The 17052-nt window shown below is 42.5% G+C and overlaps 1 protein-coding gene and 1 non-coding gene across 5 annotated transcripts in view; one reads left to right on the top strand and one right to left on the bottom strand.

Moving 5' to 3' along the window:
* NR6A1 (nuclear receptor subfamily 6 group A member 1) overlaps positions 1-17052 on the top strand; it is a 204704-nt gene that overhangs the window by 174750 nt on the left and 12902 nt on the right. For 2 of the 4 annotated variants that reach the window (XM_065878578.1, XM_065878580.1), the window contains exons 4-7: positions 3669-3724; positions 12324-12478; positions 13839-14063; positions 15379-15633. In XM_065878578.1, the coding sequence (XP_065734650.1) occupies positions 3669-3724; positions 12324-12478; positions 13839-14063; positions 15379-15633 (691 nt within the window). Of the gene's footprint in view, positions 1-3668; positions 3725-12323; positions 12479-13835; positions 14064-15378; positions 15634-17052 lie in introns of all 4 variants that reach the window. The other 2 variants (XM_065878579.1, XM_065878577.1) reach the window with 1 other exon arrangement.
* On the bottom strand, positions 4043-4115 carry TRNAE-CUC (transfer RNA glutamic acid (anticodon CUC)). The gene has a single exon. It is a non-coding gene; the product is annotated as a tRNA-Glu (tRNA).

Here is a 17052-nt window from a genome sequence, read left to right as displayed (position 1 = left end):
GGCAAGAATGCCACAAAAGCAATGTTGTGTCCTTTTAGTGCATCCTATCTAGAGCACATGGTGTAAGTTTGTCCCATTATTGGTCATTTTAAGTTGAGCCACTTAGTTAAGGTGGTGTCACTTGGGTAACGTGGTGGTGTTAGATTTTTCCACTGTGAAGTTTCTTTCTCAATAGAGGCAGCAACGCGTGCAGAGGCAAAACTGTGTTGTAAAACAGCATGGCATGTTCAAGAACTAACAAATAGTTCTCTGTAGGTACAGTGTAACATTTTTGGCTAAAGATGAGGATGGAGAGTCCCATAAGAACCAGATCACAGAGGATCTTGAATGCCAAGCTAGGGAGCTTGTATTTAATTAGCCCATAGACCACAGGGAAGCACCAGTGGATTTTGAACAGTGCTTTGATGTAGTTAGCTTTGTGTCTTTCTACCTTTCTGGTTTCTGGGTTTGGTTGGCTACCCAGGCCTAAGCAAGTGAGGAATAGTAGGTACATGAGTTCTAGAGCAGAAAAAGTATTTGTGCTTCTTCTGAGTAGATAGAAGAACCATAGCTGGTGCCATTCTCTTAGGCTTAGATGAGAGGTGCAACAGAACTGTTGCTGTGATCCTATACCCAGAAGCCCTTTGTTCTGTTGTTTTATTTTAATAACTTCACTACCAGAAGACTCTCAGCCCTGCTGAAAAACTTGCTCTTAGCTCAGAGTAGCATCAAGGAACAAGCACAACTTTAGAATCAGAAAACCTAAATTGAAATCCCAGCTCTGTCAGTTCTTTGCTGAATAACCTTGAGCAAGTCACTTTTCCTCTTTGAGCTTTCGTTTCCTCGTGTCTAAACTGCATAGGATAATAATAATGTATATACTTTTTAAGGTTGTTGTGAGGATCAAATGCAATCTCATGTATCTGAATATAAGTTTTAAAATATGATCCAGGTTCTTAACAGAGGCACTGTGACATGTGGTATTGCTGCCCACACCTCAGGCAGTATCATGCCGTCTTAACAGATGTTACCATCTCTGATTAAACCAGTTGTTTATGTTCTTCTTTAAATTATATTTTTGAAAAAATCAAAGTTAATTTTCAAATGGAATTTTTATCACTTCAGTGAATGACAAATCAGTATTTTTAATGCACATTAGGATAAATGTATAATTAAGAGTTTAAGCACCACCTAAAATTAGTTTCTCCAATGGGATGCACACACACTTCAGGAAATTGTAGTGGTGGAAAGAAGGTTGGTCTTAATCTGATAGTCTGGTTCTGTTATTTAGTTTCTATCACCCTAAGCAAAATACTTCATTTTTCTGAGCATTAGAGTCATCTGTTCAGTGGGAGTGATAATACTAATACTTTCCTCATGGGTTAATTTTACCGATGATACTATCTAACACGTATAGGAGTTTCTTACTCCAGGTGGGGTTGAGGGACAGCACGAGTTTTTAAATATCAGAAGGTGAAATTGGCAAGATGTAAATCTTTAAGATTTGTGGCCCTTTAAACAAAAAGGAAAGCAAGTTGAGTTCCTTCCTCACCTCCAAGACACTGAGAGTGGAGTATCAAGTGAGAAATATTCAGTGTTCTATCTGCCAGTGACAGATCTTTGTTCTGTACCTGTGAGCTGAAGCAAAGACGTGTGAGATATCAGTATTGGAAATATGAGTATCTGAAGACTGTCATTGACCCTGGATCAGCAGAGGAGGAATTTTAAGGATGTTTAGAACTTGAAATAAGGTTGAAAGAGAGCTTCTAGACAACAACCAGTGTGCATCTAGATAATATATATCTAGCTGTCTATGTTTCTTGACCCAAATTCACAGCAGCCTTGTACTACTACTTCATATACCAGGCCCTATGCTTGGTGCTTTAGCTAAATTATATATTATCCTCACAATACCCCATAAGACAGGTTCCAATAGCCCTCTTTATTCTTAAGTAAACTGAAGTTCAGAGAGATGAAAAAAACTTGTCCGTAATTACACAGACCTGGCAGAAACTGGATTTAGACTCAAGCTTGTATAATTCTGAGTGTGTGATCTTCTAAGACTAAGAATAATGGCTGCTTTAAGGAAAATGAACTTACTGTCAGCCTTTCAGTTGCCACAGGTAACTGTTAGAGCCCTTAGCTTTTTTTTTTTTTTTTTTGCAGTACACGGGCCTCTCACTGCTGTGGCCTCTCCCGCTGCGGAGCACAGGCTCAGCGGCCATGGCTCACGGGCCCAGCCGCTCCGCAGCATGTGGGATCCTCCCGGACCGGGGCACGAACCCATGTCCCCTGCATCGGCAGGCGGACTCTCAACCACTACGCCACCAGGGAAGCCCGAGCCCTTAGCTTTTGAGGCAACCAGCCCTGCCCTAACGACTTTACAGATTGTGCATGTTAATTTTTTTTGGAGCCAGGTGTATTATAGCAAAGCTTGCTCTCACATGATGCCATTACTTCTCTGTTAATATTACCCTCTCCAAGCCACCTTCCACAGTTGCCATCACAAAGATTTTTCAAATATGCCAACATGACCACATCCTCCCCTGCATTCCATCTTATCCTCAGGCTCCTCTGCTAAAGTCCATACTCTTAGCCTGGCATCCAAGGCTCTCTATGATCTGGCCCCAGTTGGCCTCTTCAGCCTTATCTCTTGCTACTCCTCTCTCCCTCTCTCCCTCTCTCCCTCTCTCCCTCTCTCCCTCTCTCCCTCTCTCCCTCTCTCCTTCTCTCCCTCTCTCCCTCTCTCTCCCTCTCTCTCCCTCTCTCTCCCTCTCTCTCCCTCTCTCTCCCTCTCTCTCTCTCTCTCTCTCTCACACACACACACACACACACACACACACACACACGCTTACTTTCAACTTGAAGCTTTTCTGTATGCTGCCCACTCAACCTGGAGCACCCTTTTCCTGCCTGCATAAATCATATTTATCCTTTAAGACTCGGTTCAGAAGTTATATTTTCCAGAAAGCTTTGCCAGACACCAGAACCCTTCTGTAATTGCAAATCAGGGGTTCCTTGTCTGTGCCCCCGTATTAAGTACTCTGTAAACAATGATGGTAATAGTGTTAGTAGTTGTTATTCTTAATGAGGCTGGTACTATTTAAAGTCTGCTTTTTATAGTTAGGAAATGCTAAATAGCTTCTTTTTGTTGAATTACATGAGTGGGAAATCAACTGCAAGGGAACTCTACTGACTGCCTTTGTAGAAAAGAGCCAATGAGGTCAAAATTCTGAGTAATTAAAAAACAAAAAACCTGTTTTCCTCATCCTGCAAATTAGTCTCAAACCTAAACTAGAAATAAAAAATATTTTATTTAAAAATGGGAGTATTCTTTTTATCTCCCCCCCCCCTGCCCCCTTGAATTTATCAAGGCCTTCAAATGCATTATCTTGGTGGGTTATTTGTAACTGTAGGACTATTAATAAGGCTGTCATCTTTGTTGAGCATATTGAATGTATACAGTGTGTGTAGTGTGTATCCAGTGCTTTGGGGGCCCCAGAGTATCTGCTGCTTATGAGCTAACCTGGAATGATGGAAAGAATATGTGCTTTGGGTCCAGAAAGATCGGTGTTTTAATCTTAGCTTCACCAATTACTACTTTATGCTTTTGGCCAAATAAGTTCTCTTTTCGTGCCTAGACTTCTGTGGGCATGCTTCTTACTGTCTTAACTTATGTTTCCTTCCAGCAATCAGAGAAGATGGCATGCCTGGAGGCCGGAATAAGAGCATTGGGCCAGTCCAGGTGAGTTCTAGGTCTTACTCTTTGTGATCTACCCCGGAAGCTCAGGCCTCCAGTTGCTCCTGTAGCTGCTCACCTTGATCCTCTTATCTGCTGCTAGGGGGAGCCATCTTTACTTTCATTCCTGTGAAACTGCTTTTAGAGCCTGGATATGAAAGTGCTTTGAAAATGTTAAATATATAAGATAATGGTTAAAGCTCCACTTGTGATGCCTCAACTCTTCCTAAGGATTTTTATAGAAGATGAATCCAATTCTGGTTCTAAAGCATCCAGAGGATTTTTTTTTTTTTTGGCCACGCCACGCGGCTTATGGGATCTTAGTTCCTTGACCGGGAGTTGAACCCAGGCCCTCCGCAGTGAGAGTGCGGAATCCTAACCACTGGACCACCAGGGAGTTTCCCAGAGGACTTTTTATGTCAGTCACTTAAGGTTGTAGTTACTTAGTCTGGCAGAAATCAGCAAGACTACTTTGCTGTTCAGTGTCACTAAAGATATTTCAGGGCTTCCCTGGTGGCGCAGTGGTTGGGAGTCTGCCTGCCGATGCAGGGGACGCGGGTTCGTGCCCCGGTCTGGGAAGATCCCACGTGCCGCGGAGCGGCTGGGCCCGTGAGCCATGGCCGCTGAGCCTGCGCGTCCGGAGCCTGTGCTCCGCAGTGGGAGAGGCCACAGCAGTGAGAGGCCCGCGTACTGCAAAAAAAAAAAAAAAAAAAAAAAAAAAAGATATTTCAGCAGAAAGTTCATTGATTGCCTGTTTGTAAAGTAGGGAAGGTAATACCCATTCAGTTCCACAAACATTTACTCAGTATTACTTACTCTGTACCAGGCCCCCTGTACTGTAAATTCAGTGTAGTGGGAAAGACAGATATGTAAACGGACATCATAATACAGTGGGTGATAACAGAGGTTGCCCAGGGAGTACAGAAAGAAGGGGCTTCTTTTCTGTTTGGACCAGAGCCATGGTTGAGGACTGAAGACACTCAGGAAAGGCTTCCTGGAGAAGATAAAGTTTGAACTGAGTCTTCAAGGAAAAGGAAGAATTAGCTATGTTGAGAAGGGGTGGAAACCCAAACATCTTTTATTCCTGCTAGACAGAATAGACTGTAAAAGGAATCTTCAAGGGATGGCAAGGAGTTCATTCACTCAGGCTAGAGCACTGGGCACATGTTGTGAAGTGGCAGGAGATAAGGCAGATTCCTTGAGTTTGGAATCAGTTCTCTAAAAAGTGGCCTTCAACTAACTTTGATTATAGCTCCTTTAGTAAAGCCTTTGCGGGGCCAGCCTGCATCGCTTGTTCTTACTTGGCCAGCAGAAGAACTTCATCATGATAGAGAATTGGATCTGCTTACGACCCATGAAGTGAATCCTTCAGTACCCTAGTGGGCAGGGACCATGATTCAAGAATTATGGGGGTAGACCAAGAGGCAACTACTAAAAGGTTTTAAGTAGAAAGAGGGATATGGTCAAATTTGCATTTTGGAAAGATCGTTCTAGCCATGTAAATTGTTTATGAGGAGCTGGGTAAGGGTCAGTGAAACTGGTAGCAGAGAAAAAGCAGTTAAAAGGGTTTTACAGAAGTCCAGGCGAGAGATATAGACAGTGTGGTTTTGAAGTTGGACAGTGGTAGTGCAGATTGAGGAGAGGGAATAGATTCAAGAAATGTTTAATAGGTAAAATTGATAGGATTTATCCAATTGAATATGAGGGAGTGAGAGAAAGACAGGAATTCAGAGTTGGCTTGAGACATACGCTGATGATGTATGGGAGGGTTTTCTGTCACATGAGCTTGGTACACATATGCACTCAGGTGTGGGGTGTGTGCTGCATTCATTCTCTTTTTTAAATCAAACATTTTTATTCATTTATTCAAGTCATATGTGTCTCTTGCAAATTAATTTATTTCGGTCTCCATTCATAGCTGCTCTTTTTTGTGTGGTAAAAAACATGTAACAGGAAATATACCTCCTTAACAAATTGTTAAGTATACAGTACAGTAGTGTCAACTATACGCACATTCCGTACAGCAGATCTCTAGAACTTCTTAATCTTACCACTGAAACTTTATACCTATTGAACAGCAACTCCTCATTTCGTCCTCCCCCCAGTTCCTGGCAACCACCATTCTACTTTCTGCTTCTAAGAGTTTGACAACTTTTGATACCTCATATAAGTGGAATCATGCAGGACTTGTCCGTCTGTGACTACCTTATTTTGCTTAGCATAATGTCCTCAAGGTTCATCCATGTTGCAGCATATGACAGGATTCCTTCTTTTTTAAGGCTGAGTAATATTCCACTGTATGTATATAGCACGTTTTTTGTTTGTTTTTGCTTTGTGTTTTTTGTTTTTAATTTTTATTGGGGAATTTGTTTTTAATTTTTATTGGGGTAGTTTATTGGTAGTTGACTTTATGATGTTGTGTTAGTTTCTGCTATGCAGCAAAGTGAATCAGTTATACATATACATATATCCACTCTTTTTTAGATTCTTTCCCCATATAGGTCATTACAGAGTATTGAGTAGAGTTCCCAGTGCTGTAGAGTAGGTCCTTTTTAGTTATCTGTTTTATATATAGTAGTGTCTATATCTCAATCCTAATCTCCCAATTTATCCCCCCCATTCCCCCCAGTAACCATAAGTTTGTTTTCTACATCTGTGACTTTATTTCTGTTTTGTAAATACGTTCATTTGTACCATTTTTTAAGATTCTGCATATAAGTGATACCATATGATATTTTATTTGTCTTACTTCACTCAGTATGACAATCTCTAGGTCCGTCCATGTTGCTGCAAATGGCTTTATTTCATTCCTTTTTTATGGCTGAGTAATATTCCATGAGTAGTATGTACCACACCTTCTTTGTCCATTCCTGTGTGGATGGACATTTAGGTTGCTTCCATTTCCTGGCTTTTGTAAATAGAATATAGCACATTTTGTTTATCTATTCATCCATTGATGGACATTTTAGGTTGTTTCTACCTCTTGGCTAAAGTGAACATGGCCTTGGCTGCTGGGAACATGAGAGTGCAGGTATCTCTTCAAGATCCTGATTTCAACTCTTTTGGATAAATACCGAGTGGGATTACTGTGTCATATGATAATTCTGTTTTTAAGTTTTTGAGAAACCTCCATACTGTTTTCCATAGTCGCCACAACATTTTATTTATATATTCTCACCCAAGTGCGCAGGGTTCCAGTTTTCCCCATCCTCTCCAGCACTTCTTATTTTCTGGAGCTTTTTGTTTGTTTGTCTGCTTGCTTGCTTGCTTCCTTGCTTGCTTGTTTGATACTGGCTATCCTAATAGGCATGAGGTGATTTCTCATTATGGCTTTGATTTCCATTTCCCTGATGATTAGTGACGTTGAGCATCTTATCATATGCCTGTTGGGTATTTGTATGTCTTCTTTGGAGAAATGTCTATTCAAGTATTTGCTACTTTAAAAAAAAATTTATTTATTTATTTTTGGCTGTGTTGGGTTTTCGTTGCTGCACGTGGGCTTTCTCTAGTTGCGGCAAGTGGGGCCTACTCTTTGTTGTGGTGCGCAGGCTCCTCATTGAGGTGGCTTCTCTTGTAGCAGAGCACGGGCTCTAGGCGGGCGGACTTCAGTAGTTGTGGCACGTGGGCTCAGTAGTTGTGGCTCACAGACTCTAGAGTGCAGTCTCAGTAGTTGTGGCACATGGGCTTAGTTGCTCTGCGGCATGTGGGATCTTCCTGGACCAGGGCTCAAACTTGTATCCCCTGCATTGGCAGGCAGATTCTTAACCACTGTGTCACCAGGGAAGTCCCTAGTATTTGCTTTTTTTAATCAGGCTGATTAATTAGTTAATTGGCTGTTGAGTTGTAGGAATTCCTTATATATTTTGAATATTAACCCTTTATCAGATACATAGTTTGCAAAAATTTTCTGGAAGTCTCCTGTTCGCTTTGTCGATTCTTTGCTTTGCAGAAGTCTTTTAGTTTGATGTAATCCTATATTTCTATTTTTGCTTTGATGTCATATTCAAGAAGTCATTGACAAATTAGGGGTATGGGATTAACAGATACAAACTACTATATATAAAATAGATAAGCGGGCTTCCCTGGTGGCGCAGTGGTTGAGAGTCTGCCTGCCGATACAGGGGACACGGGTTCGTGCCCCGGTTCGGGAAGATCCCACATGCCGCGGAGCGGCTGGGCCCGTGAGCCATGGCCGCTGAGCCTGCGTGTCCGGAGCCTGTACTCCGCAATGGGAGAGGCCACAACAGGGAGAGGCCCACATACCGCAAAAAAAAAAAAAAAAAATAGATAAACAACAGGATAATACTGTATAGCACAGGGAATTATACCCATTATCTTGTAATAACCTGTAATGGAATAGAATCTGTAAAAATACTGAATCACTATGCTATACACCTGAAACTAACACAATATTGTAACTCAACTATGCTCCAATTAAAAAAAGAAAAATTATTGCCAAGGCCAATGTCAAGAAGTTTTTTCTCTGTGTTTTCTTTTAGGAGTTGTACTGTTTTGGGTCTTATGTTTAAGTCTTTAATCCACTGAGTTGCTTTTTGCATATGGCATAAGGTAAAACTCTAATTTTATTCTTTTGCATATGGATATCCGATTTTCCCAACACCACTTGTTTTTTTTTGTTTTTTTCTGCCGTACACGGGCCTCTCACTGTTGTGGCCTCTCCCATTGTGGAGCACAGGCTCCGGACGTGCAGGCTCAGAGGCCATGGCTTACGGGCCCAGCCGCTCCGCGGCATGTGGAATCTTCCCGGACCGGGGCACGAACCCGTGTCCCCTGCATCGGCAGGCAGACTCTCAACCACTGCGCCACCAGGGAAACCCCCAACACCACTTGTTGAAGATACTCTCCTTTTCCCATTGTGTAGTCTTGGCATCTTTGTCAAAGATCTTTTGACCATAAGTCTGGGTTTATTTGGGGGCTCTGTATGTCTGTCCTGTGCCAGTACGTTACTGTTTTGATTACTTTAGCTTTGTAATATGTTTTGAAATCAGGAAGTGCAAGGCCTCTAGTTTTGTTGTTCTTTCTCAGGATTGTTTTGGCTATTTGGGGTTCTTTGTGGTTTCATATGAATTTTAGGATTGTTTTTTTCAGCAAAAAAATGCCATTGGAATTTTGATAGGGATTACATTGAATCTGTAGAACACTTTGGATAGTATGGACTTTTTAACAATATTAAGTCTTTTAATCTATGAACACAGGATGTCTTTCCATTTATTTATGTCTTTAATTTCTTTCAGCAGTGTACAAGCCTTTCACCTCCTTAGTTTTTTCCTAAGTATTTTATTCTTTTTTTTTTTTTTCGTGGTACGCGGACCTCTCACTGCTGTGGCCTCTCCCGTTGCGGAGCACAGGCTCCAGACGCACAGGCTCAGCGGCCATGGCTCACGGGCCTAGCCGCTCCGCAGCATGTGGGATCTTCCCGGACCGGGGCACGAACCCATGTCCCCTGCATCAGCAGGCGGACCCTCAACCACTGCGCCACCAGGGAAGCCCCTATTTTATTCTTTTTGATACTATTGTAAATGAGATTGTTTTCTTAATTTTCTCTTCAGATAATTCATTATTAGTATATAAAAATGCAACTGATTTTCTATGTTGACTTTGTATCCTGCAGCTTTGCTGAATTCTTATATTAGTTCTAATAGTTTTTTGGTGACATCTTTAAGTTATCTACATATAAGATCATATGTCTTCTGTGAACAGAGATAGTTTTATTTCTTTTTGATTTAGATGCCTTTTGTTTCTTTTTCTTGCCTATTGCTCTGGTGAGGACTTCTAGTGCTATCTTGAATAGATGTGGTAAGAGTGGGCATCCTTGTCTTGATCCTGATCTTAGAGGAAAAGCTTTCCGTTTTTCACCACTGAGTATGATGTTAGCTATGGGCTTTTCATATATGGCCTTATTTGTATTTATTCTTTTTATACTTAGATACAATAGAAAGTTTATCCATTGGGGAGAATTCTTAAGCATTTCTTCAATGAAAAACCTTCCTCACTATTACCTAATGTTTTTTGAGTACCCTCTGTGGCTCTCTCACCATGCCAAGGGATCCTCAGTCATTTACATCTCCAGACTCTATGTTCTCTCCAGAATTGAGGAGGCTGATGCTCAGAAAAACCTATTTCATCTGTCATTGCTTTTGGGTTGTTGATACTGGGCAAAAAATTTTCCTTTTAGTCTTTTACTGTTTCTAGGTGGTGTGTTAGGAAGAGAGAGCTGTTATCTCCAAGTTCTTAACCGTGTTTAATTAAAAATAAGAAGTGGGCTTCCCTGGTGGCACAGTGGTTGAGAGTTTGCCTGCTAATGCAGAGGACGCGGGTTCGAGCCCTGGTTTGGGAGGATCCCACATGCCGCAGAGCGACTAGGCCCATGAGCCACAACTGCTGAGCCTGCACGTCTGGAGCCTGTGCTCCGCAACAAGAGAGGCTGCGATAGTGAGAGGCCTGCGCACCGCGATGAAGAGTGGTCCCCACTTGCCACAACTAGAGAAAGCCCTCGCACATAAATGAAGACCCAACACAGCAAAAATAAATAAATAAACTCCTACCCCAACATCTTTAAAAAAAAAAAAGAAGTGATAGAATTTCCATTTATTGAGCACCTATTGTGCACCTTCACTTAATAACTTTATCTTAGATTAACCTCCCAAGTCTGTCTGACTCAAACCTGTATGCTTCTTTGCTCCAGCACCCAGAGAGGGAATCATGAGCTATGAGGGAAGTGGTATTATCTCCATTTTACCAATGAGGGAGCTAAGGCTCAGAGAACTTGAGTGACTTGCCCAACAGTAAGTACCCAGCTAGGAAATGACAGATGAGATTTACACCCAGATTCAAGCACTCCCAACAAGTTCCATCCCCTGTTCAATGCCTTAATGATTGCTTAGTGTCCCATGAGACCCTCAGGGAGAGACAAGTACAGTCCAACTTTGACTTCCAGCTGGAATAAGCTTGATTTTACCATAACTGGCCCTTTTTACCAAGCTCAAGTACTTCCATGACCTCGACGTTCTGGTTTTGCTCTCACCACCGTCACTGAGGCTGCACATTCGGGGCCTCAGTAGATGGCTTGTAATTTGATGGCACCATTTGTCTTCTTGTGTCTTATAAAATGTAAACAATGATTTCAGTGTTCTTAGGACCTCTAAGAGAAAAGATTTGGGTTTTTTTGCTACATGTGACTGAATAAAAAAAGACAAACCCTCTAATTCAATATGCAACCCAAACTATTTAAAACCAATCACTCAACTTGAACACCAGTTAAACATTTCTCGTTTTCCCTCAAAGTCCTCTGTGTTGGCTAACTTCCAGTTCTAAATGCCTATTTATATCTATGATTGGAGCAGCTCAAGGTTCCCTCACAGGCAAAGAAGTATGTAGGTTTGTGTCAGACAGACTTGGGAGAAAATATCCTCCCAGGTTTTCCATAGGAACAAGAAACAAAAATTCATCTGGCTCTTTTTCCTCAGCACTCACTCTCATTCTGTGTGCTGACTTTAGCCAGCTTGGCCTCAACTCTGGATTAAACACTTTAGAGAAGAAGTGTGTGTCCACTCCCTATATGGCATAGTAGCTAGAGCATTGGACTGAATACTTGGCTACTTTGGCCTCTTCCTCAAACTCCTGCTCAGACATGGGCAAGTCAATTTGCTTGTCTGAGCTACAGTTTCTTCTTTTTTCAGTAGGCTTAGAAATGTCTTTCTTACTAAGAAATCTCATGCAAAGGTATATAGTCAGTACTTAGTAAGTGGACATTTATTCATTTATCCAACATGCATTTATTTGAGTACTGCTTTTTTCTAGATCCTGTCACAGCCTAAGGTCTTACAGAGGATATTTTTATGATACATTACCATAGGTGCTATAAAAATAACAATAATAATCAGGATATCATTGTCAGCCTTCCATAATAGTTGTTATGTGCTAGGCCCTTTTCTAAACATGTGATAATATATTAATTTAATCCTCAAAACAGTCCTATGTGATAGATATACTATTATTCTCTCCACTATACAGGTGAAGGAACTTAGGTTTAAATAGTTGTATGACTTGCCCAAGATTGTACAACTAGAAAGTGGCAGAACCTGGATTAGAACAAAGGTGATTTGAGTGTAAAATTCAAACTCTTAACCGTTATGGTATTCTGCCTCTCTCAGAATACACAGAATTATGAGTGGATAGAAGAAGGACCTAAAATTCTGTCTGCACTTAGTAATAGAAGGATTCAAAAAGAAGGTGACATTTGAATTGGGTCTTAAATGGCAAGTAGGAGTTTGTTATTGAAGAGTGGTGTTTCAGCAGCAGGAAAGAATAGACTAAGGACAAAGAGGAGTGTTGAGGAACCTAGAGGCTTTGTGGCTGGGAGGAGGGTAAATGGACAAAAGGAATGCCATGGTGAGCCATAGTGCTGGCAGGCAGGCAACCAAGCTGTCCTAAGATTAGTGAGAGAGAGACCTGGAGTATGTGGGTGGAGGGGAGGGAATTTGGCTTTCTCTCTAGAGTTCTAAGAAGCCCCATGACGTTTAAATAAGTTCTCAGTCCTAAAGAAGGAACACCCAGTCTAACATATATCAATTCCTTGTCAAAGATATCGGAGGAAGAGATCGAAAGGATTATGTCTGGGCAGGAATTTGAGGAAGAGGCCACTCACTGGAGCAACCATGGTGACAGCGACCACAGTTCCCCTGGGAACAGGGCATCAGAGAGCAACCAGCCCTCACCAGGCTCCACACTGTCCTCCAGGTGAGCTTCAAGGCAAACCCAGCATCATCTAGGGATCACCCAAAAAATGGACCCACAAGCAGCCTCTGAGCTGGGCTGGGTATTCCTGCCAGTCCGTCTCAGCCATTGTACTCTTGCTTCCTCAGTCTTTTGGGGTTGGGGTGACGATGATGCAAAGCAGCATTTTACAGCCCATTTTTTAGCAAAAGACCTTGAAAATGTCAGCAGTCTCTTCCGCAGATTGATAAAGTGCTATAGCCACTATCCGTGCCCATACATTCTTCACCTAACAGAATAACATTTTAATTGTAGCTCTTTTCTCTCACTTACTTTATCATTTAAAAAAAAACCACATTGACAATATCGAATTAAGTTATCATTTCTCTGCCTCAGCAAGAGTGAAGATTTTCACATTATAAATTTTAGGAAACAGTGAAAACTTTTCAAGTTAGTCAGATTTGCTGGTGTCATGAAATACCAGTTTGAAGACTCTTGGTTCTAGAATGATATCTTAAGTTAGTTGTTAGGTGTAAAATACAGCCATCAACTACCAAGGAAGATTTTCTTTCTCCAGAAATCTTTATTTTAGGACAGGGGTTGAGAAACATTTTTTATAAAGGCCAGATAGTAAATATTTTAGGGTTTGCAATCCACACAGTCTAGGTCTCAACTACTCAGTTCTGCCATTGTAGTGTGGAAGCAGCCAGAGACAATATGTAAATGAATGAGTGGCTGTGTTCTAATAAAACTTCATTTACCAAAACAGGCCATGGACCATAGTTTGCCAGCCCCTGTTACAGGAGGGGTCATCTAGGTAAAACTAGTTGACTGTTAGATTTCTCCAAGAAAGGTGGGGAAGATAAGAATATTCCTTTCTCTTGATATTTCATTGTAACTTTCATTCATTCGTTTGTTCCTTAGTTTGTTCCTTCCTTTGAATGTTTAGGGAGTTGTTGCCACATGCCAGGTTCTTTGCTAGGTGCTGGATTTGTTTTGTGGCCTGGCAAGGCACTTAGCCTGTTTCTGACTTAGTTGTCCTAGCAGTATAAAATACAAACACTCACCTTTGTCATCATAGTCTATGAATATTCTGTGAAACTCTCCAAATGTGGCACCTGTACAGAGAGGCCATTTAACCAGTGTTTTTCAGTACAGCTCTGCCAAGTTCTGGGTGTCCAGAGGTGAGCCACACATATGCACATTTGCACAGAGACCCCATCTAGTAGGGAAGACATGCATGTAACCATTGATTATGTCCTTAGCTTAATGAAGACAGAGTGCATGGCCAGAGAACACCTGAGCCACCTCCTAGCTCACTTCCTTTGAGTAGGCAGTAGACCTGCAATGTTTCTGCTTGACATGAGACTTTTCTCTCCAGTAGGTCTGTGGAACTAAATGGATTCATGGCATTCAGGGATCAATACATGGGGATGTCTGTGCCTCCACACTATCAATATATACCGCACCTTTTTAGCTATTCTGCCCACTCTCCACTTCTGCCCCCACAAGCTCGCAGCCTGGATCCCCAGTCATATAGTCTGATTCATCAGCTGGTGTCAGCCGAGGACCTGGAGCCATTGGGCACGCCCATGTTGATTGAAGATGGGTGAGTGAGCCTTGGTCTATTTAGCCCTGTAGCTTCAAAGTGGTCCCTACCCCACACCCATCTTCATCCCTGGCTGCTGTACCTCAGGCTTTGGAATGAGTTGGGGGATAATAAGCAATGACTCGAGCATCAGAGGACAAATCTTTGCTTATCGTTGAAGTTAGTGGTCCCTCATTTTTCTCTTGAGCACCTTTTCTCATAGAGTGGGGGCTATTTATCAATCCCTATGGAGTTGGGATTAAAGGACTTTTGTTTCTAGTTGGGCCGAGGTATGCCAGTCTCTGGAATGGGTCTGAGTGCTTCTGTGCCAGAGATGAGCTGTAATTCTGGGAATAATCATACATTAAGTTTAGTCTTCTTAACAGGGCACTCAAGGCACTAACTGGTTGTGACCTGTCTGTATCTGTAGTCAACATACTCATCAGTAGCCTAGGGCCGTGTGCTCTGTGTGCAGGCCTGAGTGGGTGGAAGGAATACTCTTTCAATCCTGTCAGCTCTGCCTGAGTAGATAATAATTCAGCCCACCCATTGCTGTGCTCATGATTCCTTTAGCCTGGAGCCTAGGCTGTTTGAGTGTTGTTAAGCTTAGACTGCCCCCTCTGCTCCAAAAGGTATCCTGAGATTTCTTAAGCTAGCTTCCAATTTCAGAAGAGGAAATTCAGATGTCTGCCACAAGAAGGCCACCACCAAAACCTTTATAAATCTGATGTGGGGGTGTGGGGAAGAGTCATGACAGGGGCCTTGAGAGAAAGAAAACTGGGACCCTGTTCCCTCCAGCCCAGAGATGAGAAATGCCCTGCTCCTTCCATCCCGCAGTAGCTTACTTTCCTGAACTCGCACCACCAGGGGGTGCAATGAGAGCAAGAAAAGCTTCTGAACCTGTTCTCTTCTCTTTCAGCCACCTCGCCCCAAGGCTCATTTTTGTGCCAATCCCCGTATTGAGTAGGCACCAGATTCACCCTAATGGAGCTCTCATTTCCAAAACTGGTGCAAAAGTGACAGAATTTTCTTCTAACACATGGAGCATTAAAAGTCATACTCCCTGATAATTGCACAAATTTCTAAGCCTCCTTTCCCCTTTGCAACCTTTTCTTATCAAATCTGCTCCTCCAGCCCTGAGCTTACTGCTGGCCCCAGTCCTGTCCCTTTATCATTAAACTGAATTGAATGGAGCTGGAGATGCTTGGTCAAGGGCAAGGAGCCCACTGCCAGAGACCCTTTGTGCCCTTAGGAGTACTCTCTCCCTTTGCCCCCATCCTCACCATTCTGGCCACTAGAAGTAAATTTCTCCTGTTCCTACCCCCCCCCCCCCCAGATATGCTGTGACTCAAGCAGAGCTATTTGCCCTGCTTTGCCGCCTGGCTGACGAGCTGCTTTTTAGGCAGATTGCCTGGATCAAGAAACTGCCTTTCTTCTGCGAGCTCTCAATCAAGGATTACACGTGCCTCCTGAGCTCTACGTGGCAGGAATTAATCCTGCTGTCCTCCCTCACTGTTTACAGCAAGCAGATCTTCGGGGAGCTGGCTGATGTCACCGCCAAGTACTCACCCTCTGATGAAGAACTACATAGGTGAGAGCTGCTGGCTGGGGAGAAAGTCTCAGGCAACCAAACCATTGTCATCTCTGCAAGGCAGGGCTGCCTGACACTCCAGAGGATGGGCATTAAAGCCACACGTGGCTGGACTTGAATCTTCACTCTGCTGCTGACTAGCTTTGTAACTTTGGTCAAGTCTCTGATCCTCAGGTTCTGAATTTATAAAGTGGGGTAATGACAGTATCTCCCCAGCAAGGTAGTTATGAGGAATAAAATGATAATGTGCAGCAAGCTTAGCAAGTGCTAAGCTGTTATTTTGGTCACATCTAGATTACTGAGATAAGATAATGTATCTGGAAAGAACATTTCCTACAAGGCGAGGGGCTCTGAGCTGTAGTTTACAATCCAAGAAAAAGACTCAGGAGTTATTGTGGTACCTACTGTGTGCCAAGCACTGGGCTTAGTATTTTACATTATTATCTTTCTTTGTCACAGTCTCCAGCACTGTAGGTGTTGTTATGCCCATTTTATAGATGAGAAAACTGAAGTTCAGAGGGGCCTACCCTTGAGGGTTTTGGATTTGAACCCAGAGCCTGGATTTGAACCTATGCCTGCCCAACTGAAAGTCTAGGCTCTTTCACTGTATCTCAGATGCAGTGAGATAGGAGAATGGGACTGAAATACTAAACTCTCCTCCTCGATGTTTTCTGGCATAAAGTTTCATCGCAGCCAGCTAGGATCCTTCTAACCTCCCTGCCTAGAGCAGGTCTTTTCCTCACTCACTTTGGAGACCTGGAGCATATGGTAATACCCCAAAATCAGGAAAAATGATCTCTTTATACAATTTTTCTGACTTACTGATTTATCCATGTGAAACATAAAGTTTAAATCGCATTTAAAAGTCCTTTCAATAGTTCACCTTTATTAGTTTAAAATAATGGAAGTCATGGGATTCCAGAGCACCAAGAGAGAGGGAAGAAAAGGTTCCTCCATCGAAGAAAGCTGGAGATGGTAGAGTACCAGCCCCCAAACTTCTCTACACAGGACTGAGGTGCATCTCCCTCTGCCACTTAATCACCATGGCGTAAAGATAAGTTGAGACTTAGGCTGGGAACGAAGCTCTAACACCTTCAAGGGCCCTTTGCACAGCTGAGGGAGGGAGGAGTCTGGATACTTTCTCCCTCTGGTTTTCTATTATTTCCTTATTAATGATGCTTACAGGCTTGATGGTAATCTATAGATGACAGAGTTTTTAACCCAGATGACATTTTGTCCTTAAACAGAGCTATCTGATTTTGCAGATAACCTAACCCCTTGTCTTGAGCCTCTAATTCATTGTTTCCATCAAATTCCTGTCTCCTGCTCTGTATCTCTGGGCTGACTGAGTGTTTGGATAGCAGTCAGCCTGCTCTAATATTGTCAGGGTTTGCAGCAGTGAGCCCGGCCTCCCTATTT

Source organism: Phocoena phocoena, chromosome 6 (genome assembly GCF_963924675.1).
Source record: "Phocoena phocoena chromosome 6, mPhoPho1.1, whole genome shotgun sequence".
NCBI classification, from domain to species: Eukaryota; Metazoa; Chordata; class Mammalia; order Artiodactyla; family Phocoenidae; genus Phocoena; species Phocoena phocoena.
Note: the sequence above shows the minus strand (reverse complement) of the source record. Positions and strands in the feature narration are given on the sequence as shown.